This window comes from Pezoporus occidentalis, unplaced genomic scaffold, assembly GCF_034315485.1.
Source record: "Pezoporus occidentalis ecotype Australia unplaced genomic scaffold, CSIRO_AGI_Poc_V1 ctg426, whole genome shotgun sequence".
In the NCBI taxonomy this organism is placed as follows: domain Eukaryota; kingdom Metazoa; phylum Chordata; class Aves; order Psittaciformes; family Psittacidae; genus Pezoporus; species Pezoporus occidentalis.
In genome coordinates this window covers 21,470-45,727 of record NW_026915754.1, presented here as the reverse complement: position 1 = coordinate 45,727, position 24,258 = coordinate 21,470, and the positions used below count along the sequence as shown (strand labels likewise).

The 24,258-nt window shown below is 40.5% G+C and overlaps 1 protein-coding gene across 10 annotated transcripts in view; it reads right to left on the bottom strand.

Annotated features, from left to right (window-relative positions):
* Positions 1 to 24,258, bottom strand: part of UBE2F (ubiquitin conjugating enzyme E2 F (putative)) — an 81,143-nt gene that overhangs the window by 43,594 nt on the left and 13,291 nt on the right. For 8 of the 10 annotated variants that reach the window (XM_062634449.1, XM_062634452.1, XM_062634451.1 and 5 more), the window contains 4 exons: positions 21,987 to 22,052; positions 14,852 to 14,919; positions 6,595 to 6,665; positions 474 to 531 (listed from right to left, as the gene is read on the bottom strand). In XM_062634449.1, coding sequence (XP_062490433.1) covers positions 474 to 531; positions 6,595 to 6,665; positions 14,852 to 14,919; positions 21,987 to 22,052 — 263 coding nt within the window. Of the gene's footprint in view, positions 1 to 473; positions 532 to 6,594; positions 6,666 to 14,851; positions 14,920 to 21,986; positions 22,053 to 23,430; positions 23,568 to 24,258 lie in introns of those variants that run through there. The other 2 variants (XM_062634447.1, XM_062634453.1) reach the window with 2 other exon arrangements.

Sequence of the window (24,258 nt, the reverse complement as noted above, 5' to 3'; positions counted from 1 at the left end):
CCCAAATGCAATTTTCACTTTTCCAACTCCCAGAACCTAAGGGGAGAGGGGAAGGGAAGGAATCATCAAATCATTTAGGTTGGAAAAGACCTATAAGAGATTTTTCAGGAATATCTATACAGTGGGAATTACAAAGCTTATGGATTACTGTTAGCCCTGATCATGTCATGCTCTCGCATCTGTCACCTGGGTAAAAAAAAAGCAGACCATCCTTACTGAGCATGGTTTCTCAGAGCCACCTGCAAACCCTGTTATCAGCCAAAGCAGTATGTGTGCAGCTATGCTAAAACTAGCAAACATTTCTGTAATCAGTTAGCACTGTACTTGTTTCAGTATTGCCACCAACACTTGCTGAAAGACAAACCCCTCAGTTGTTTCTAGAGTAAAGTGCATTATCTGTCTCTTTCCAAGTCCATAGAAGTATTTTACAAGATACATCTAGTTTGATGTATGCATCTAAAAGGAAACAGTACCTTTAATGTTCTAGTTGGAGCCCAGCCAGTGCCATCAATTGAATGTTCTCTCAATAAACTGGAAAAAAAAAAAGACACATGTATTATACAGTGCAACTTCTACATAAACAACCATTGTCAGAAATCTTTTCAGAAAGCATTAAAAACTTAAGGAGAAGCTGCAACACAAAAATTACCTCTTCTGCTATATCTAGATACTGGGATTTTAAAGTACAAGAACTGTTATGTCTTAGAATTACATTCCACATAGTGCTACTACAGTGTAGAAATTCTACATGACCTGCATCGTATTCTACATACTTAGTCCAGTGAAGCTGTTGACCTATTTACAAGTTGAAATCATTGAGGTGTATTTAGTAGGTTAGTCATTACTGGACCTTTCAGGTCAAACATCAGCAGTTATGGGAAGTAAGAATATTGGAGATCAGAACACAACTGAGAAACAAACTGAAGTCTTGCTCACGTTTATGAAAGCAAAAGTAATAATCTGAATGTCTGAATGAGAAAGTCTGGAAAACTCTTGGAAGCATCTTTTCCTAAGCACGTCTTCCTCTGTTCCTAAGTTATCTAAGCCAGAAAACTCATACAGCAAAGTAGGAAAGCACAAAAAAAACGTCACCAGCAGCAGCTTCTACTATTGAAGTAATAGGTTTAAAGTGCAATAGTCTTAAACTATTAGGCTTTACCAACTTGCAGGATAACATGTATTAAGTCATTTTTAAATTACAGTAAATGACGGGACCATACAGCCTCTGTCTAGTTATTTATTGGATATGCCTAGTTTTTAATCCAAGGAAATAAGCATTAGTCCTTTTACAATGTAGAGAGGCTAGGAACAGGAAGATCATATTGAACAAGACCATTCCACCTTAACTGTGCTGCTCATCTTATTTCTGTGCCTTGGAATAGATGAAATATGCCACTACCACTAGTGAAGCTCATAGCTAATTTCAAGAACGTGAAAAATAACATCTTGCGGCTGCGGTATTTCTACATATTACAAAAGTAAAAGCAAAAATGCTGCTGAACCCTGACCTGGCAAGAGACAGGATTTTCAGGTTTTGAGCAAGCAGAGACTTCTTAGCTTGCTTTCTGTCTGCTCCTCATCAAATTGTGCTCCAGTACTCCCCTTTGCCTCTACATATACCTCACTGTGAACTTAAAAGTGAGGAGCAAGTTAACACACACAATAAAAAGACGAAAATCTCTACTGATGGAGCTCAAAGTGCCTGAGCACAACAGCTAAGCCTCATTAACACCCCCCCCCCCCTCCCGCCCAAAGCCTCAGAGCTCTCTTGGCACATCTCCAGCAGCCAGGACTTGAGACACACTTCTCAGAGCTCTGGCAGAAAAGCAACAAAGATATGCAAACCTAATACTTCTCATGTGCCGATGCATTTTTAGAGCAGCATCCTCCTTCTTCCTAAAGATTGAGAATGATCATTAAGCCTCTATTTAAAACCTTTCCCCAGCACAGGGTGTCTAGAGAAATTGCATCTTGTGCTCTCCATGGGGATCACCTAGATATAACTGCCAAACAGTTCTGAGGTCTGTCTGAACGGTGACCTGCTCTCAAGAGCATCATACACACAGCAGAATGAAGGCTAGATGAACAGAAACATACAAACCACATTACGTACTAGTTTGGTAGATGAACAAGCATCTGCACATAGCTTCTGCTGAAAGATCTATGATCAGTGAGTCCTACTGCCAGAGAGGACCTGGGCTACTTGGAAGTTCTCAAATGGCACAACCAGCAGAGTTTCTCACCCACTCAGTGCTTCAAAAGTCTGCCTTTGACAGCCTGCATTATACAGCACAAAAGTCACTTGTTCCACCAAAGTTTCAAGACATCTGATGGACACAAAAGCCTTTTTACTTGAAGTGACCATTCTAAAATAGCCAGGGCTTTGCTGTCTCCTACAACAGGAGCGCTCTAAAGCTCACCTAGTACTATTTAGCTTGAATAAACATTCCAAAGCTTCCCTTGTGATGCTTGAGAATTAATTTGCAAAAGTAAAGACAGGGATAAACCAACTGTGCAACTTCTGCAGCATTTCAAACAACTAAAGCTGGTGAGCAAGTGTATGCAATGGAGCTGGTAAAAGGTCCGGAGCACAGGTGTGATGACAAACAGCTGAGGGAACTGGGGGTGCTTAGTCTGGAGAAGAGAAGGCTCAGGAGGACCTTACTGCTCTCTACAGCTACCTGAAAGGAGGCTGTAGTGAGGTGGGGGTTGGTCTCTTCTCCCAGGTAACAAGCAGTAAGACAAGATGTAATGGCCTCAAGCTGCACCAGGGGAGGTTCAGACTAGATATTAGGAACAATTCCTTCACCAAGAGGGTGTTCAGACATTCGAACAGGCTGCCCAGGGCAGTGCTGGTGTCACTGTCCCTGGAAGTGTTCACAAACCGTGTAGAGGTGGCTCTCGGTGTCATGGGTTAGTGGTGGCCATAGCAGTGCTGGGGTAAAGGTTGGACTTGATTACCTTAAAGGTCTTTTCCAACCTGGTTGATTCTACAATTCTATGCCTTGAAGCAGAAGTAGCAGGGCTGGGGGTGAGCACTGTGGCATGAGCAGGAGATTGTCAAGGTGGGGACCTTCACCAGGAACAGGGAAGAGCAGTACAACCCTATTTCCATTCGCTTTGTCTTCAGCAGCAGAACCTGAGAAAAGTCGAGTGTGTCCTCAGCCACTGGGGACCTAGAACTCATAACTGCACTGTAACATCAGCTGTTTGTATCTAAGGAGATCTCCCAGACAGATTTCAAATCTTTATATCTGAGTTCCAATAGGAAGACTGCAAAAATCACTATGTTTGAGGTTATAGTAACCAAACCAGCCGCTGATGTGACCAGCCAGCTGCTCAGCTTGAATTTCCACAAATAACTTCTCATTTTGTGAACAATTCCTATGTTGAGAGGTGGGCTGATGCCAACCTCATTAAGTTCGACCAAGCCAAGTGCAAGGGTCAGGGCAAACCTGGGCACAGATATAGGTTGGGCAGAGATTGAGAGCAGTCCTGCGGAGAAGGACTTGGGGTGTCGGTCGATGAGCCGGCTTCAGTGTGTGCTTGCAGCCCGGAAACCAACTGTGTCCTAGGCTGCATCAAAACAAGCATGACCAGTAGGCCAAAGGAGGTGATCCTTCCCCTCTACTCTGCTCTTGTGAGATCTCACTTGGAGTACTGTGTGCAGTTCAGCTGTTCTCAATGTAAGAAGGACATGGAGCTGTTGGAGCAAGTCCAGAGGAGGCCATGATGATGATAAGGGGATGTAGCACCACCTGTATGAAGACAGGCCAAGAAAGCTGGGGCTGTTCAGCCTGGAGAAGCTGCGTAGAGATCTCATAGCAGCCTTCCAGTATCTAAAGGGGGGGGACTCTTCATTAGGGAGAGGGACACTTTATTAGGGACTGTAGTGATAGGACAAAGGGTAACGGGTTCAAACTTAAACAGGGGAAGTTTAGATTAGATATAAGGAAGAAGTTCTTTACTGTGAGGGTGGTGAGGCACTGGAACAGGCTGCCCAAGGAAGTTGTGAATGCTCCATCCCTGGCAGTGTTCAAGTACAGGTTGGATACAGTCTTGGGTGACATGGTTTAGTGTGTGGTGTCCCTGCCCGTGGCTGGGGAGTTGGAACTAGATGATGTTAAGGTCCTATCCAGCCCTAACTATTCTATGATTCTATGAAACTAGATGACTCTAGTTTCTAGATGAAACTAGATGACTCAGACTTCAAACACTTCTCCAATCAGCAGCCTTTAATATTACCTCATGAAGCAACCAAACTTTAGCTAGCAATATTTACTGCTGAAAAAGACACATCTGACAACACTGACCACCTCACCATGGGGCAGAAAAGCAGTGAGATTTGAGTGATTAAACTGTTTCTAAAAGCTTATGCAGTCAATGAGAAAAAATATAAAACCCAAAACACACCATCTCAGGCAGAAATCACATCAACAGAAGTTAAAAAATAAAACATTGACATGCATTACACACTGTCAAAAGAGCAGTCAACTGGCCTAAGAATAATTTTTCTAGGTATCCCAATGTTTTTCATCCACATGTGGGTATTGCCTCCACTGCACAAGTATGGTCCAGTGTGACCACAATGCGTAAAGCACAGAGAAACAACACTTTTTCTTCCCAAAACTATTACACTGGATCACAAGCGTAATAATTCGGTATGTTTTAATTCAGGGATGACTACTGAACCACATACCATGGTGTGAGGTAAGTTCAGTAAAGAGACAGTTAGGAAAAATACCAATGAGGATTTTTTTTCTGCTTTTAAAAATAACTGAAGCTATTTTAATGTAAAGACTTGTGTATAAGTTGATTGCAGGTACTATATACAGAGAGCATGCTCCATTACAACAGGCATAAAGCAATCAAAGTTATTTTAGTTTTCCCAACTAAATGGTAAGACATTTCAGAGGTTTGAGATGCTAAAGTATTTGACAATCAAATAAAGCTGACGTTTCAGTGCAAATGCTGAAGAATTACTTCAGCAAAACTATGATGTTCCAACACTACATTTCATCTTTACTAATTAAAACTGTTTAAAGACAAGAAACAGTGACATATGCTCAAGAATGTGAAGCTTTATTTAACCCCAGAAGACGCTGCCCTGTAGTCAGAGGTTAAACTGTTAGCTGTCATTTGGTGTACAGTATCTCTTGTTCTGATTCCAAACAGCTCACTTACTCATTCTTTTACTTGCGCTATTAGACTCAGATCACCTAAGCTTTCTCCACTGACTAAGCCACAAGGACTTAGGTGGAATTTAAACTGTAAATCAGTCTCCCTACTGTCAAATGACAAGGCACTGAAACACACTACAGAATTGCTAAAAGTAGCAATACATATTTGCCAAAACAGCTTCTGTATCATCAGTTTCAAATAATTGTGTACAAGCAGATTTTTATGTAGTTTCAGAGGATTTAGTATGTTTTTCCACTGCTTTTAAATCCTTCAGTCTGCAGGAAAGACACCAGCCCTCACTGCCTGTAATCCTGCCACAGTCTGGCACTAGTGAGCACCACAAACATACTACAGCCTCCTCAGGCTGGTTTCTATCACTCTGTTGAGAGGAGCTTCTTAGAAGCATGGAGCAGACCACTATGGCTAAAAGCACTAGTATCAGCCTTCTACCTCTTATCAGCTGATGAGCCTGACCTGTCTATGAAGTGTAACAGATTGCCCAGTGACAATTCCATTTTCACCAGGACCTTCAGGACTTTGAACGCAGCACTAAAATAATTTTTAAGTCTAGGGGAAAAATTTAGCTTTTTATTAGGCACTAATTTACTACATATGATGGCAACTGTTTTGGATTTTCAGAACAGCTTTCAGTCTCACTTATATCCATTGCTTCCGTTTCATCTATTTTCATGTCCCATTAACTTGAGAGATGACAATCATGCTTCTCACTCCTGTTTCTGCTTGGTTTCTGGCCAATTTCACCAGCAAGTACTCAGGATGAAACACTGAAATTGCAACATTTCAGAAACTGATTTTAAAGAGGAAACATTTATGATTTATGAGACATTTACTGACACATTACAATTTACGTTGCTGGGATAAGCAGCCAGCAACATAAGCCTCTCCCTTCAGTGAAGCATTTGGGCTTCCTACCTTGACATACACTGTCCCAACTCTGTGTGGTTCTAACTGATGCATGTGTCTTACAGTGTTAAATGTTAAAATAAATGGTAAATATAGAATAATTACTGTCAAAGTTTAAGGGACCTTCTTCCTTCCTTTTTGAAATATAAATGGTTTTCAAGCACATAACACATTCAGGCATTAAACAAGTAAAGCCTTAAGCCCTCTCAGGGCATAAGAACTATTCATTTACTGAGCAAAGAAACACAATTCAGTTTTATTTAGATTGGAGTTTACATTTTCACCCCAAGTAGAACAGAGTAGCAAGTCTGAACCTGAAAAGCCAGGTTCTTCATGGTCTCTCATGACAGTACTTTCAGTAGATATCAAAGTTCTTAAGGGTCAGATTTGCAGGATCTGTTGAAAAACATACCGGCATGAAAATTACAAACACACACTTTCTCACACAGACAAACCTCCAAGGTTAAAAATACAGAATGCTTTTACTACCTTAAGCAGATTTCTCCTGTCTCTGTAATGTTCGGATGCCAGATTCTTGTCAAGCATTTTACCTTCGGAGGCTGACAGGAAAGAAAACAAATTACAATGTTATCCCTTCAAATACAACTGCATCGCTGTCACAAATCATAGAACTGAAAGAGGCAAACATTTGATATTCACAGCCTAGGTCTGCATGTTAGAAGACACTGATAACAACCTATGAGAGTTGCACCAGCTTTCTCCTCCCTTTCAGCCACTCTTCACAAAAGCTGGGCTGGTATTAGGCTTTTTCCTCAGAGAAACATAACTTTAAAGAAAGGCAAGAAAATTCACTCTCTTCACCTGGGTCCTTCAGGGGAAAGAAAACATTCCAGGTCATTCAGTTTCTTAACACTGAATGTTAAGTGTTAAGAACTTAACATCCTAAGGCTTATCCAAATTAGGGGTCTATTAACCAGCAGAGGATGCAATGGTAGTAACAGCTGCTTTTAAATGCAGACCTTCCTGTTGGCAACTGAATGTAAAGTATTACAAGAAGCATCAAGAAGGTGCATCATATCTGAACTTAAGACACTAACAGAAAAAGCCATCAAAATTCTTTTCAGACAAGATAACTAGATTTCTGAATTCCATATGATATCTGAAATACAGATTCTTAAAACACAGTCTCATTTGCTCTAGTTTTGTGAAGTAAATAGCAGGTCATAAAAATTCCAGGAGCTTAGCAACAGCATGTTGTTCCATCCCTGCTCTCCAAAGTACAATCTGCAGCTTTCAATCAAGCAGGTGATTTCTTATAGTGAATGTACTGGAATACATCAGCACAGGCCAGTATCTTTCATCACTTCAATTAAATTGCATACTACAGATGGAGCTATTTTCCTCCACTGATTCCCACGAAATCTTCAGTCAAGACAAAATAGCTTCCCAAGCTGTATTTGCATGCCAGAATGATGCGTTTTGTTGTATCACTTTGTTCTCAACTTCCCCCAATCACTTTTTTAGTAAGGTGTTGTGTTTTTTTTTAACTAAGACCCCTTGGCAAAAAAAAAAAATAAAATAAAGAAAAAAAAAGTAATATGCATGGCACTGAGCTACCAACAGCATCTCTTTTAGTCTGGCACTAAAAGAAGAAACACACATCACCACAACAAATTTACAACATACAATGCAGACGTCAATTTTCTCCACTCTTATTTCATGTTTATGCAGCAACTCAAGGGACACTTGGGACTACCCCAATATTGGATCATGGCACTACTGAAAATGCAGAAAATAGTCTCAAACATTTTACAAATGATTTTTTGTAAATCAAATCAAGATGACTTCAAAACACATGTTCTTAGAAGTTTTCTAACAGCACAGCTTTTCATTAGCTACACCTTCACACTGTTTTGAAGGATAATGTCTGGTTCTCAAGGAAGGGGAAGAAGCAGTATTTATTCCATGCCAGCAGATCAAGATAAAGTGCAAATTTCTACCGCATGCACCTTCAAACAGTGAACATATCACTGAGCAGGGAAAAAGTAAGCTTTATACAAACTAAGGACATGGATCTCTTGGAGCAAGTCCAGAAGAGGCCACAGAGATGTTGAAAGGGCTGGAGCAGCTCTACTCTGGAGACAGAACTGAAAGAGCTGGAATTCATCAGCCTGGAGAAGAGAAGGCTCCAGGGAGACCTTAAAGCAGCTCCTAGTGCCTAAAGGGGCTACGTGAAAGCTGGAGAGGGGATCTGGACAAGGGCCTTTAGGGACAGGACAAAGGGGAATGGCTTTAACCTGCCAGAAGGGAGATTGAGTTGAGCTCTTAGGCAGAAGCGCTTCCCTGTGAGGGTGCTGAGGTGCTGGCACAGGGTGCCCAGAGAAGCTGTGGCTGCCCCATCCCTGGCTGTGTTCAAGGCCAGGTTGGACAGGGCTTGGAGCAACCTGCTCTAGTGGAAGGTGTCCCTGCCTGTGGCAGGGATGTTGGAACTGGATGAGCTTTAAGGTCCATGCAAACCATTTTATGAGTCTATGTTTCTAGAACTCTATGATAAATCTCAAAATCCCCAAATTCTAAGTGAATTAACTGGTCTCATTTTTTGTATCATGGAAACAAAAGAATTTCCTTATCCTTTCAAAGTGTTTTCATTCTAAAAATCAGGAAAAAAACCTAGCTCTGACAGTAAAGCAGTTTTCTCTTTCTCTCTCCTTTTCCTTTTACTCAAACAGGACAACTGCAGCACTATCATGAAATTTCTCTTCAGACAAAACTTCCTCTTCAAGTTTGTTTCAAGTTATCTTTGAGTCTTCTTTAGACCAAATTCACACAGGATTTCCTTGAGCTGATGTTTCACTTGAATATGTCCAGCCTGCTCCAGGTCATACACATGACGCTTTGCACAACAAAGCTTACAAAACCCATTTCGCCTCTCAAACTCTTTCTTTACCTCAGATACTGAAAGCTGCACAGGTATACCCAGGCTTCACTGCGGGTCACAACACAAGAATGGATTCATTTTTTCTCCCTTTCTAAGCAGCCACTTACCTTTTAGTATCTCTCATTAGTTTTGACAGTGAAAATCTTTCACATCCATTCCCAGTCCACTTCAACATATTAGTGAATATAAATGGTACAAGAAAGCATTACAAGCATTTGAGAACTAGACATATACCAACTTGAGTTTTGGTGGAAGTTCTGCAGAATAAGCTTCAGAAGCGTCCTACAACTATGACTCCATTTTTTTCTTTACTGTTTCTAAAAAAACGTAACAGCCCAAAAGAGGCATTAACAGGAATGCACATTTCAGGGAGCAAGCTACAAGCTAACCAAGGCATTTTTTGCCACTCTCCCCTACCAGTTCCGTGAAGAGCTGCTCAAGATCGGCTGAAACTGAATGCCAAACACAGCTAAGCGTGTAGGAGAGAGACCATGTAGTAGAGAGACACAAGTCAAGGGAAATGAGGCCATATTACTGGATTAGCCAGCTGAAATAGAGGAAGAAGAGCTGGCTTACAGTAGCAGTGGGTCTTGACACAAGAACTGCCCCTGTCGTGCACTCCAGGTCCCTTAGCTTCCTTGCACTGCCTCAAAAGTTCCAGGCAGAGCCATGATGGAGTTCAAGCCCAATTCCCTTTCCATCAGTTCCAAAAAAAAGACTTAAAAGTATGGTCACCAAAGAGCTTGATGGAGGCCCCTTAATTGTAACATCTGATCATTCAGGAATCAAATCCCTTTGGATTGCTTGCTGTTTCCACAACTATCATGCCAGGAAAAGGGTCAAGACAGCAGCTCTGCTGTTAAAACTCCTGGCTATTGACCACTGCCTAAAGCATCTCAGGCACAAAAATATTAGTAAACTGGAGAGTCTCTGTCTACTCTTACAAAATGGTATGTCAAAGCCATGGAAGCTGCAAACAAGGCCTGACTTGCTGTGGCAGGCAGTTTAGTTTTATGTGAACATTAAACCAGATTTGTACCATTCATCAGGTTCCTTAAAGCACCAAGTCCCTAGTCTTGTAGCATTCATTATTTCATCAGCTGTAACTCAAGGCAGAAAAGGAGTTTGTTTCTGAAAAATCAATCCCTTGGTCACTGGATTTATTTCATTATTATTATTTAACATTTGCTCCCATCTCCCACTGACCTCTATTTCCAGGCAGCTGCTCAACCAAAAAAGCAGTGCTTTGGAACAGATGCTGTGGATGCAGAGGTCACACAACAATACTCAGTGCTAAAGGCATTTGCTGTGTACAACATTAAATGTTTTGCTTGCTGTTTCACAGCTTCCTATCTTTATGGACAGCAGCATTCCCAGCAGGCTTTGTAAGCACAAACACAAACTTCTGTTTGATTTACAGAAAAGCTCACGGATGTGCAGCCTAACAAGTATAATACTTTAAATGCCAACTGACAGGTTTACCAACAGATTTTAACACTTCTAATGGCATGGTGGGTTTGAGAACACACTACAGAATTAGCTAACCCTGCTCTAGTTTTCTTCTCATGATCCCTCTGCAACATCTGTATCAATACCAGCTGCTTTCTGTTCTGACACAATATCCTACCACCAAAGAAAACAGTCCAGAGGCTATCTGGTAAATAATATATTACATTGTTAAAGAAGTCCTTCCTTCACTGTTACACCTGTTAATGATACAAAGAACAGCACATTTAGAAAGTATGCAATGTATTAAGGGCCATTTCATGCATGTATGGATATGCAAGCAGAGACCAGTCAGGAATCAATGAGGAATCAGTGGGGTGACGAATTACTGCTAGCACTGTAGCACAAATCTACCTGAACCATCTTTGTGCCTCCAACACCTGATTAAAAACAGGATCTCTTTCCAGTTCTCAAGCTCAGATGCTTCTAAAACAATCCACCTCTCCAACAGTCTAAATAGGCTCACTTAATTATGGATATAGTGGAAGAACCCTTATTACATCTTATTGCTTTATAGATAATCATAAACATTTCTAATTTTCAGTATAGCAGCTCAATGTACAGAAGTCTGATTAAGCCCTAACCAGCTGAACACACTCTGTTCACAGGCAAGAAGCAGCACTTCACAGCAGTGCTTGCTCCAAAGCATCTCTCCTACATTTTATGCTCTTGAATCTTTGCTCTAAGGAAGTTTATTGCCCAGGTACCAAACACTGGTGTACATCCTAGTCAGTCATACCTAAAGCCCAAGGATACATTACTTCTCTGTATTCACAGACCCACTACTTTCCAAACAAGCCTCCCATATTTTTATTCCCTGGACAGAATAACGCATTACGGCTGCAGTCCACAATACAAAGTCTTCCTCTTTTGTTATATATTCTTATACTTTTCCACTACGTCACCGTTCTATTAACATCCACTTCTTTCCCAAGTACAGAAGCAGAATGCTTGCTTACGAGGAAAGAAGGGCAAAGAGAATTCTCCTCCAGAGGAGCACCAAGCATGCAGGATTTTGGTAGAAAAATGCTACAGGAATTAAAGGATGATTTACATAAACTATACTTTAAATTATGCAGATGTTTTTTACTGCAGGCTAAAAAGACTACCTAGAAAACAGATGCAGGCTCTGAAGCAGGGCTATGACAACTTGCTAGTCTTGTCTGGTCTTTTTTACTCCCAATATAAAACACACTCAGCACTACTGCAAAGAGCTGGATGCAGATGTGCAATATCCCAACCTTGCTTATGGGCTGGTCTGAAGAGCTCTATTAAGAACACTGCCATCACTTTTCTTCTGCCTGGTAGAAAACAAACTACAGCCTCAGCATAATTATCTCAATATTCGTTAACATACACATTTTCGTTTATAACCTAACCATAATCCAACTTTCAACCTAAATTACACACAGGCAAGCTTTTTATTTTTGCATTAAAAAATATAATTACCATTTGCTGCAGAACTTCTGAGCAGAGAACTGTAACAGCCAGAAGATTTTTTAATTATAGTAATTGAGAATCAAAAAAATCCAGATCCCAATTAACATTCAGCTCTGCTGTTAACACATCACACTTTACTGCAGCAGGGTTGTTTAGGTAAACATCTTCAACATAAAAGTTTAAGAAACTATAATGAGTCTATATTGTGTATATTCCCCTGTGCCCAACATTGCCACAGCGATTAAACTGCTATTACTGAGGATGACAGCAAAGAACATGAAAGGGTTTCTCCCTTTATACTGATGGCCATGTTTCTCAGGTATGTGATGGAACAATTTAGTCAAGTTAGAACAAGGATGTAGTTAATCAGCCTTAAATAACCACCTTTGTATTTATAGTGTGACAAGTGTGGGTGGCCTGTATTGTAGTGTGAAATACTTTGGTGATGTTAAGGGTAACTTAAAAAAAGCACAACCCAAACCATACAATGTAAACACTAACACAGCTACCTGTACTGAGAGAAGTATATAAATAATGACAGCCAGTATCCTAAACACTTTAAAACCAAAACAAAGCCAAAACAGCTTGAGCAGATAATCCTTGACCAATATTACTATGAAAGGAGAGTGAAATTCAAAGCTGTTTCAGAAATGCTGCTGCTCTTTGCATACATGAGGTTTTTATAAGCTATAGTGGACGCTCCATAGAATTTCAGACTGGCTTGGGTTGGAAGTGACCTTAAAGCTCATCCAGTTTCAACCCCCTGCCCTGCAGGGACACCCTCCCCTAGACCAGGTTGCTCCAAGCCCTGTCCAACCTGGCCATGAACACTGCCAGGGATGGGGCAGCCACAGCTTCTCTGGGCACCCTGTGCCAGTGCCTCACCACCCTCACAGGGAAGAACTTCTGCCTAAGAGCTCATCTCAGTCTCCTGTCAGGTTAAAGTCCCATCCCTAAACGCCCTTGTCAAAAGTATCTATTCATAGACTATAAAGGAACATTAGGAAACTTATGAAGTCATCTTCTGTAACAAAAATCTAAGTCCTCTGCTTCTAGAAACATAACCTTTCTACTCTGCTAGCAGTCTTAATGAGCCATTCTCCAAGTTCAGTCAGGGAATACAAGCAACTAAATTCCAGATCACTGCACCTCCTTCTCATTTGTATATAAACAATGCTAAAACTGCCACTACTACTTATACATAATGCTGAATTTCAGTGTGGTACATGTGAAAACAAGCCAAAGGTCTCCACTGTCCTCCCCTATACATTCTTCAGCCTCTTTGAAAGAAGAGCTCAGAACTATCAACAGCAAAAGAAAGCAAAAGGATGGGAAAAAGTTATAAAAAAAAACAAACACCACCACAACAATAACAACAAACAAACAAAAAAAAAAAAAATCAAGAAAAATTACCAAATTTCTCAAATTGAAGAAAATGAGGCTTCCTTCTTCCTGCAATTCATATACCTAACTGCAAATATTGAAACCAATGAATCAAGTTTCTTTCAGTATCAAACTATCAGGACAACCAAATGTGGGCCTCAATTGCTTTCCATTTTTGGAGTCAACCTTGTTCTTTTTACAGCAAAACTGGGAAAATAACATCTGAAGTTATTTTTACCATAATTGCATCTCCCCCCACCCTTGCAAGGTAAAGTACAATAGTGAAATGCCAACACTTCTCATGCCTGAAAAGGCCAAGCTGTCTGGAGCTTTCTATTTACCTACAAAAGACACCACAATCATATGTAGGTCTTCTGAAAAGCTGTTCATTTAATAACCATTGACACTGTTACTTTGCAAAGATATTTAACTAGACAGCCTGGGAGACAACCAGTAGAACTGGCAGAGCTTTAGGCCACTTCTCACCACATCTGTGCTTTCCAAGGCCTCCGCTGCATGCTCTCAGGAGCGATTAAGCACCCAAATCCAGTACCAGAATATAAGCCACCATTCTGAAGGCCACAAAGAGGTCTCTGTTCACTTATTGCATCCTTTTCTCTTAGATATGCCAATTTTTGTGAGAAGAATCATTAAGATCTCAAGAACAATTAACAAGAGAGAACACATGAAAGTGGCACCTCAGCCACAAGGGAGACTCTCAGGTCCTGTTTCATCTGTGCTCCCAAGCAGTTTCTGCCAAGAGTTACCAGTAATTATTCTTTAAGGCATATAATATTGAGGCAATAAAAGCCTCAAGGCTGCTTGGCTGCAAACACTGGACTGCAAAAGAATAGCCAGAAAAAACACTACCCCCACTCCCTGGACTCACAACACTGCATCTGGAATCACTGTGTCCTATTTTGAACTCCCCAGCAGCAGATATACGGACAAACTGGAGTGAGCCCAGCAAACAGCCGCCAAGATCAGATAAGATCAGAGCACACATAGCACAAGGAGTTGAGGGTCCTGGATTTGTTCAGCCTGGAGAAGAGAAGGCTGAAGGTGGGGACCCTACTGCTGGCTACAGCTCTACTAGGAGATGGAACTGGGCTCTTCTTAGAGATACACAGTAATTGGTTAAGAGGCCACAGAAAAGCTGAGAAAACATAAATTATTACACACACACAAAAAAAAAAAAAAAAAATCACAACAAAAGTAGTTAAACATTGAAACAGAGGCTCAGAGAGCCAGTGAAGCCCCCATCCTAAGAGATTTTGAAATGCCAACTTTCCCATGCCTTAAGCGACCAAATCCAACTTTTAGACTACCCCAGCTTTAAGCAGGAATTCAGATGACCCCCAGAAAACTCTAGCCAACCAAGATTTTTCTATAGCCCATGATATTTTAGTAGCAGATAGAAGATGCTTGCTTAGTGGCAACACCAAGTTCCCTCTGAAGTCCTATTATCTGGAAAGGAAATCTAAACTGACAACTATTAGCTTAATGACAAATACTTACCACCATATTGTAGGCATCGGGAACTTCAGTTTCAAACTGAAACTTTCCACCTTGGTAATAGCCCTCATCTAAAGGAGAAAAAACCCAAGGATAATAGTTAAGTAAGAGAAAATAACAGACACCATATAACACAAAAGATCTGTCATTACAAAGATTAAAATCAAACACTTAACCTAGTTATACCTAACACTAGCTGCCACCCAGCCCCAAAAGAGCATGAACATGGTCTCTTCCTCCACTCTCAACACCTGTACAGCAGGAACTTTCAGTCAGAAGAGTTAAGAGTCTCAGAATGACACTGGAAAGTCCACCTTCCTCATCAGAATACCTGGCAATAGTGAGACAGAGGAACCTTTGATGGAAGTTCTTGCGTCTGCATGAACATAATTCAGCCACACATCAGCCACATAGCACGCAGTACCACACCACCAACCCTTGAAATAGGCTGGATACATATTCCACTTGCTAATGCTAAATCCTCCTAGTATATCTTGTGCAGATAGGTACCCAGCCCACAGTGGGGGTGTGGGACATCTAAGGAATGCTTAGGCTCAAACTACCTTGTGTACTCTAGCTCTCTGTATCACACAGTGTAGCCACGGTGAAGGCCTGAAGGTAAGGAAGGCTGTTTATCACTGTATGACAGTATACTTTTTAACTTTCCTTTGTAAAGTTGCTTTATGTGAAGTGGTCCATAGTTTACAGAAAGTTTTATTATCTTGCTTGTTCCAAACCACTAAAAGAAAATAGCTCCTCTAATACAGGTCATCAGAATCCTCATTCAGGATGTTTGTTGTCTTTTGGACTTGCGGCATTACCAATCCCTACACAGATCTAGCATGACCTTCTATTTCCTATTACCAACTACTGCCCCATATCACTTGCTCAAGTTTCAGTCAATGCTACAATCTCACCACTGTCAGCATAAGCCTGTAGCTTCCACACTGCAACTGCCATAATCACAAGAGAGCAGTCAGCTCCTGCCCTCCTCCTCTTTGCAACCTCTTACCAGCTTGCTTTCTGAAAACAAGAGGGAATCACCCTGTCAAATAACACAAACCCTCAGTTATAGGGGGAAGTGAGCCTGTAAAAGCTGATGTTGCCAAAAGATGAGGCTCAAATGCACACTACACCACTCCAAAGGATCTGTGCCTGCAGAACAGCAAAAGAGCTGCTGGGACAATATCGCAATCCAGCTTCTCCCAGGAGCCTGTATAGACTGCAAGAGGTTCAGCACATGAACAGCATCAGAAAGTTTGGGCTTCAACAGTAGCAGAGGCACAGTGTGGAAACAGAGTGTGGCTGGTATTTCCCACCCCACCTAGTTATGTTTCCAGCTGCCTCCACACTCAGCTATGCAAGATTTAGCCACTGCAAATCTCAGTTTAATAACCTGGCCAGAACACAGGCTTTTCAAACACGTTCTCTGTTGCCACTCCAATCCAGCTTTGAAGTGTATTTCATTTATTAAGCAGACTTTTCATGCCCCCTTTGCTTAACCAGAAAGTAAATGCACATGCACTGATTTTTATGGAAAAAAAAAAAGGCAAGACAAAAGCATTTATCTTTTGTCTTATCTTTGTAAAGAAGCCATTTCTAATGAATGAGATGTAAAAGGTGAGTTATACAAATATCCCTTTGATGAAACTGCTCCCTGTCAAATGGGCACAATACTTGAAGCAGGACACTCACTGTTCCAGAAAGGAATGATAAGAAAAATGGTCCATTATTTCCCAGGAGTTCAAACAGCTGAGACACCACCACATTACCTCCTGGGTCACAGCTAACTGCACTTTATGCACCATCTAGCACACTGTAATAGCTTTCCAACAAAGTGTCAGGAATCCTCACTATTTCCAAGTATGATGTCATCCTGTGTAAAAAACACAGTTGGAATCACCTCCAGTCAGGACTCTGTGACAGGACTAAAACAAGCCACACCATAGAGGAATTAAGTGCTTATTACAGTGCAAGCCATGTACCCCAAAGCCTTCCATGGGCTCACAAGCCCTTCTCGAGCAATCACATGAAATACCCACATATGTTTGCATAGGGAGAAGCCTGCTGCAGGTATAGAAAGGTAAAGGAGAAATGCCAGCACTTAAGGTTGCTCAGGAAATCAGGCAGCAAGAAGTTACTTTCTTTGGCTTATTTTCACTGCTTCCTTTTTGTGGACTTAAAGTGTGCAGACTTTGTGGACTTAAAAGCGTGTGGCAACAACTCGTATTCTACCCCTGCTCACGTGAAATAGGTGCCTGTTGATGGATGCGCCTTATGTAAAAGAAAGGCCTCAGATTTAACGAATCCTCACTGTAATACAATTGTCCTAAAGAAACATTTGAGAATGGTTCCCAGGGAGAAGATCATGCCAAAAGACCGTAACATTCCTGCCAGTCAAGCAGCAAGACTAGAGCCATGTTCCACCTCTCTGCATGCTAAAAGCATGAGGCCCACAGCCTTGGCAGCATGCGGGAACATTAAGGTAGGTCCTTGACTTCAAGCACAGACAAAGATCACTCTGGCATTGCTGAAGAGATGCATGGGTTGAGGAAAAAAGCTGAATAATTGGTCTTCATTTTCTCTGCTCTTCCCCATCATGCAGACCTAGCTCAGGATAGCTCCACTTCTACCCAGCTATGGAAGAAATTCCCAGTGTCCATGTGCAGGATGATATCAGAAAAGGCAAGTTCAGATGGAGGGTACAAGACCAGCTGAGCCTCTCCCAATGTGTAAAACCATAACCACAAAAAGAGTGCAGTTTCCTGCAGGATTATGGAGATGAAATGGCATGCAGAGGGTTAAATTATCAGCAGAAAAGCAGCAGCAGGACCAGGTGGTGAAACAACACCCCTTTTCCTTAACAAAACCATGTTTTATATTAGCTCAAGCACTTTGTAACCACATATTAACACCTCCATAGGCTGTAAGAGATACCTCATGTATTAACTCAGTTTTGTCTTATTCATCTTCCTGTGTTATATGTAAGGCTGAGAAATCTCTGGAAGACTTGGAGCACTTCATACATTGTGCCTCGCACTGCAGGTCATTTCCACATATTTTCGGGATGAAGTCTCCCTCAAAGTCAACTCAATACTAAATGCCGTCTTGCATTACAACTCATATTTCAGGTTTCCCTTGGCATCAGTCTATACTAGCACTAACAAAGAAATACACTGACTATGCTACTGGTTCTGTTACAAAATAAGCAAGGATGTAATTGCCAAAGTAGAAGCGTAAAGCATCTCTCCTCCCTCCTTTACAATTCTGCCTGTATGTTTGTAAGGTTTTCACTAAAGCAACAATAAAGCATGCTACTCATTACCCATCTCCCAAAGGCATATTAAACATTCATATCTCTGGAGAACCTCAGTACCCAGCCAGAAATCTTGCAATGCATTAACAAGATAAGCCTTCAGAATCAAGTCATCTTACAGCATCTCAAGGAAGTCAACAGGCTCTTCCACGTGGTAGTTTCCTTCCCTGTATCCCACAGCATCCATACAGACTAGGATAAAGACCCTCAAGTTTTTAGGCATGGAACAGGGGTGGGGAAAAAAAATCAAATTCTGGCAGAGTTAATGATGAGGAAAGTACTACAATTCAAACATAAAACTGTCAAATAAAATAGCTTTAGCATATAACTTAAGAAGTCGGCCAGTGATGAGACTTTTGCAAAAAATGTGAGCTCCAGTTTTCCTCCTACCACTTAAATTTATGTCTTCAAGCTGCATTAACAGCCAGCATCTCTCCCACTTCAGTTTGAAGTTTCATTATCAACAACTTGACTATAATCTGTTTGTATTCATAAGGCGTTTTGATGGCTAAAACTGCTGTGAAAATACTAAATCAAATCATTTTATCACTTTAAAAGAAAATGCAAGATAATTAGGACAGGCCGCAAAGGATATGCTTTTGATAGTAACTCCTTGAATTTGCAGCGTTGAAATGCTCAGCCATGCTCACTGAGATTTGTCATTTCACAGCACACAAAACAGAGAACAGGCTCTTTATTAATTCCCCGAAGAACTGGGCTCTAAAATAACCACACTAAAACCAGACTACTCCAACTGTCTGGAAACTGCAGTAATACTGTATTAGTTATACATATTCCTATAGTTTTCTTCATGTGTATGCTACCTAAAACTCACCTTCTTCATTTTTTTTTTCCAGGTCATTACCATGTTTTAGTCTCAGATTCCAATTTTGTGCTCCAAATATCAGTGCAGCAGGCAGGATTCTGCCTGCATTATAAGCATCTCCTTATTTTTCCTAGGTTTTGATCCAAGTGGTATTGGTGCAAAAACAAGAACAGAGGCAAGTGCCTGTCTAAAGCATTTTTTTTAAAAGAGCAATTGTTTCAGATGACAAAAGAAGCAGCTTCAGACAGCAGAGAAAGGCAGCAGTATCTGCCTCACTAACACAGTTTGTCTACTGTAGCAGTAAAATCTAAGTCTTACCCATTTTCTAAGATAAATCCACTCAGGGTGCACTGCAGAAAGCTATAACATAAAGGAATTCCAATTTCTTTAATTACACAAAATCAGCAGTCGCCCTTGGCAAGATTTTCTGCAAACACAGTTAATTTAAAAAACTCACTGTCACCAGGATAATTTTGTGACATTAAATACTTACTAAGAAAGGTTATTATGAGAAGTGCAGACCAAGGGAGCTGAAGTAATTTTGCTTTGGTGATAAAGTTTATTTTCTTACTCAAATTAGTCTTTTTGTGAGAATTTAAAGAAGCTGCTTTCTCTGTCCTTTCAAGCCCAGACTGCATTAAAGGAAACATCGGGCATAGGCTTTGTCAATAACATAAGGTTAGAACACTGACCACAAATGGCATTTCTAGTGTTAAAAAACATGTTCAGTCAGTACCTTCATGGAACCCTGACAGCCAGCTTCTTCCAGAACTGGCTTGGTGTAAGATTCCTTACAAAAATGTGGTTACAGAATTCAAGCTCTCATATTAATCAGAATATATGAGAATTTAAACATTAGATATGAAAAGAACTAACACTGTTCTACCAAATCTATCATATAAGGATGCAACTTCTGTAACTACAGATAAGCAAACTGAGAACCTTAAGGGAGCCAGCAAGGGCCTCCTTCCTGAGCAGACTACCAGCCCTGGCTTATACACATGTACTGCATAGGTCCTAAATGGGAACTGCAAGGCAGCATTAGGTATTCCCTGGCACCCGCAGATGTGCTGAGCACAGCTCTTGATCCGTGAGCTGCAGAGGTATTTGCAAAGTGCTCCATGAAGAGGCAGATGTATGAGCAGGATTTCTAGAAGGAACTCAGTTTCTCAATGCAAGAGAGATTTATAAGCAAGAGGAAAGCAGAATCTTCCTCTGGGCTGTCAAGATTCATGCAACATTGTTTAGACGCTACAAAAATAGTTGGCTCAAGCAAAGATTTTTGGGCCATTTGAGACAGAAAAAAGATCTGTGATGACCACCTACCTGCCTCTGCTATCCCAAAGAAAACTAAGATTTAGCATACTCTACAGAAAAATGTCAATAAAGGAAGGCAATCAGAAAGCTGCAAAGATTTTCTTGGTATGTGTTCCATTTTGCCTTTGGAGAGCTGTGCTAAGCTGTATCTGATCCCAAGATTCTGTACCTGAATTATGCACAGCTGAAAATAGATGTTTACTTGGGTCAGACTGCAACTGCAGAGACTTCAGCTGTGCAGCTATATTTAGAGCAACAAAATGTTAATTAAGATCATATCATTCCCAAGATCATTTCAGCAAGGAAGCTAGCACAAAACCCATGCTCTGCATTCAACTACTGTCTTCTGACTGCAACATCTTCCTGCACAGCAGTTAACAGAACATAAATACCTATGTATTTAGATATTATAGAATTAGTATGAAGAAGCTATCATTGCTTCACATCCCTAACTCACACAGTGATGATCTTGTAAAGTCGACTCCTCTGCAAAACATAATAAAGCAGCATCACATAAACTGGGACAAGACTAACGCTCACCAAGTAAGCATGAACACATCTCCTACACAGAATGAGATGTTAAAAGTCGTGTAACAACACCTGCATTTATTCTTTATTTACAGTGACTAGGGCAGTCTTACTCATTTTCCCATCACAAAAAGGAGTCGCATGAATGGACATGATAACAAAGACCACCCACGATCTCCACTGCTGAGGAAGTCCTAGTGGATTTTGGATAATAAGCAGCAATAGTGACATCTAGTGCTCATTTGACTTCAAGATACTGGATTATGAGAAACATACTACCCTTTGAAGGGTAAATCTTGTTTCTATAGGTAAAACACCAGGATGACTGCCATACTGTATTGGCATTCTGTTGAAAATGTGCCTCTACAAGAATTAGTTGGCAGGGAGATATTGATCCCGACACATCTAACTCAATTCAGTGTACTGTACGTGTCCATGTTCTTATTTAAGTATTTGCAGAGTCCCAAAGGCAAAACACAGCAAAAATAAGTGAAAACGAAGTTTAAATGATCTTCCATAAAACACAAGCACAACTTTCTATCCTAAAATGGACAGCTATGTGAGCCATTTCAGAAGCTTATGTGGAAGTAGTAAATTCTGAAAACATTTTTACTGAACATCATGCCTGAAGCTTCACAGTGTGCTTAAGTTGCATTAATAATAAAAGATATTTCCACATACTTCAGTATTCAAAGACTAAGAGGCTCCTACTTGTTAAGCATCATCAGACATGCATAGATGTGAAGTTTTCCAGCAGCGCTATATCTGTCATCTATCTCTTTACCTCTGCAGAGTCAAGCAACCAGTAAGAAAACAATAAATTCGTAACAGGGTTGTAGTATGGCAATTTATCTAGATGTGGTGCAAATAAAGCAAGGTGGTCTGAAATCAACCAAGAGGAAAAAAAAAAAACAATTCAAAGTGAACAAACTAGACCTGATTATTTCCTAAACCTGCTCGGTTTTGATGGCCTTTTTATTGGCATCTACTACCCAAAATCCAGCCCAGTTTCTCCACTACCTCTATATAACCACTGTATTACAGCCAGTCTTTGACTAGAAAGTTTACTGGATTCTTGAGCAAACTCTTGGAATAAATGTTTCCTTAACACGAGCACACTCAAAACCAAAAGTAACGTTTAAAAAAATTACCTGGGGTTACAGTTAGCTGAAAGTAATGAAGCTTGTTTGGGTCAGGAAAATTCACTTTACATGTACCTGTGAAGCAAAAGTATAATTTACATCAGAAAATTGGTTTTCCACTGCTGGGAAAGCAAGTATCTCATCTTTCATATTCTCCAAATTCACTCCCTGATTAATCCCTACCTTCCAGTCAAGTGATTTCCTCTTACACTTTGGCTCTAAGCACCTCCTCCCTATACTGTTACAGGTCACCTGCAGTAATGGAACTTCACTTTGAGCTGAGGAAGAAACTTATTTCCTTTCAGTAATCCATGGTGTCTCAAATAGCTTAAAATGCCAAAAGATTTGGTTTTCTGCATAGATCACAGCTGCATGTTAAGATGACAACATACAGAATACGAGCACCTCTTTCTTACAAGTTCTTTAATGTTAATGTGTGTATCTTAACATTTGATCACACGCTGCAGCCTGCAAGAGGTCATGCCTCCACAGCCTGATTCTCACAAAGGATTATTTATACCTGTATGGTATGAGATACAACCTTTACTGAAAGCCTCATCCAAAAGCCAGCTCAGCTGTCAAACTGAACAAGTTTCTTCTGTATAACCAATTACATGCATTAACATATAGAGCACCATTACAAACCAAACACATTTTATTCTCAGACTAGATGTATTTAAAGAGAACAGTGACAATGAATAACAAGTGTGAAAAAAAAAAAAACAGCAACCTGATAAAACTAGTCAGTGTTTTCAGTTCAACAGATGCAAGTTCACAGCATAAAAGCTCTTTGTTAGCATTTCATGACAGAAACCAAGTTGCCTTCCCATGCACAAAACTGGCTTTTCTTCACCATGGCAGAGACAAGCTGTCAATCTGGCACTAGGTGTATATATCCATGGATACACTATTATTCATATTATGCAGCCGTTAGCTTCTTAACATATCAGGCTGGCTGTTCTTTTTCTGTAATCAAGGAGCCAAATAGTATCAGAGATAAAGACCCTATCTGCCTGAAAAAATAACTAGAACTATACACAAACCCTAGTAATGCATTCACATTGTAGTAACTACAAACCCTGATATGTGTTTCTCAGGTGTTTGTTATCCTAAAGAGAGTCTACAGAAAAAAAAAAGTTTATTATTCTGTGAAATCTCTGTAATTGCCTTCAAGAAAGAAGAACATAGAGTTAAAATAACGCCTCTTCCTGGCATCCCTTCTTACTGCTTCTATTGTGTATTTTTTGCCTTTGTAACTCCTCCCATCAGGCAGTCTGTACACTGAAAAGCCTGATTTTTAAGATCTGAATATTGACCTGGATTTGGAATCATTAGCAAGTAGAAGATGCTCATCAGAAACAGTACTGAGAATTTTTCTCTCAACACCCAGAGAGAAAAACACATGGTCAAAGCTCCCCCTAACTGGGGAAAGACTCTAAACATTACAAGCTACCTGCAAGCATAATTGCAGAGAATGTTCACTGGTTTTCTTGCAAGATAAACACATGAACAAGATGGTGTGAATGCACAGCACAGTAATAGCCTGCACATACATTCTCAGTCTGTTGCAAGCAGTTCCTGCCTCTTTCCCTGCAGGTAAAACCGTCTTAGTTACTCTGAAACAGGAACGTGCACCACAGGAAGTTCTGTAAAGCAAGCAATGAGCTCTGAATGTAACTGAACCTGCTTAAGCAAAAATTTGTTGTGCTCGCCTGTATTCTAAGAACTCACGGCAGAATGATGCTGTTCTGGTCAACACTTGAAAAGAAAGAGCTCAGCAGTAACTCAGCTTCACTGTCAACACCCAGCCTTAGAAACAAACACAGAGCAGTAGGAACTTTACTCCTCTTTATAAAAGGGCTTTGTGTTTTGCTGCCCATTACAGAACTAGGCTTTCTAAAGCAAAGGAACAGAAAGCACTTGATTTTTAATTACCCGTCCTCAGCTCTAGAAGCAACAAGCCATTTACCTTGTGCTCTTAAATGACTACTTTAAACTGGCTACTAATATTTTCATCTTTTAGCAGCATAACATCCATTACAAGTAACATGCAGGGCTAAAATCACATAATTTTGCCTTTTATTTTTTCTAAAGGAATAAGGATCACTTTAAAAAAAAAAACAAAACAAAACTACTTTTCATGAGTATTTTCACTACTAACCCACACATGAGGTTACAGATCGCATGGGAAAAAGCACTAGGTTGATTTCATGTGTTTCCTGAGAAACTGGTTATTTTCTGAAACAGATCTCCTGTTTTGAAAAAGACAGAATGGAGGAAG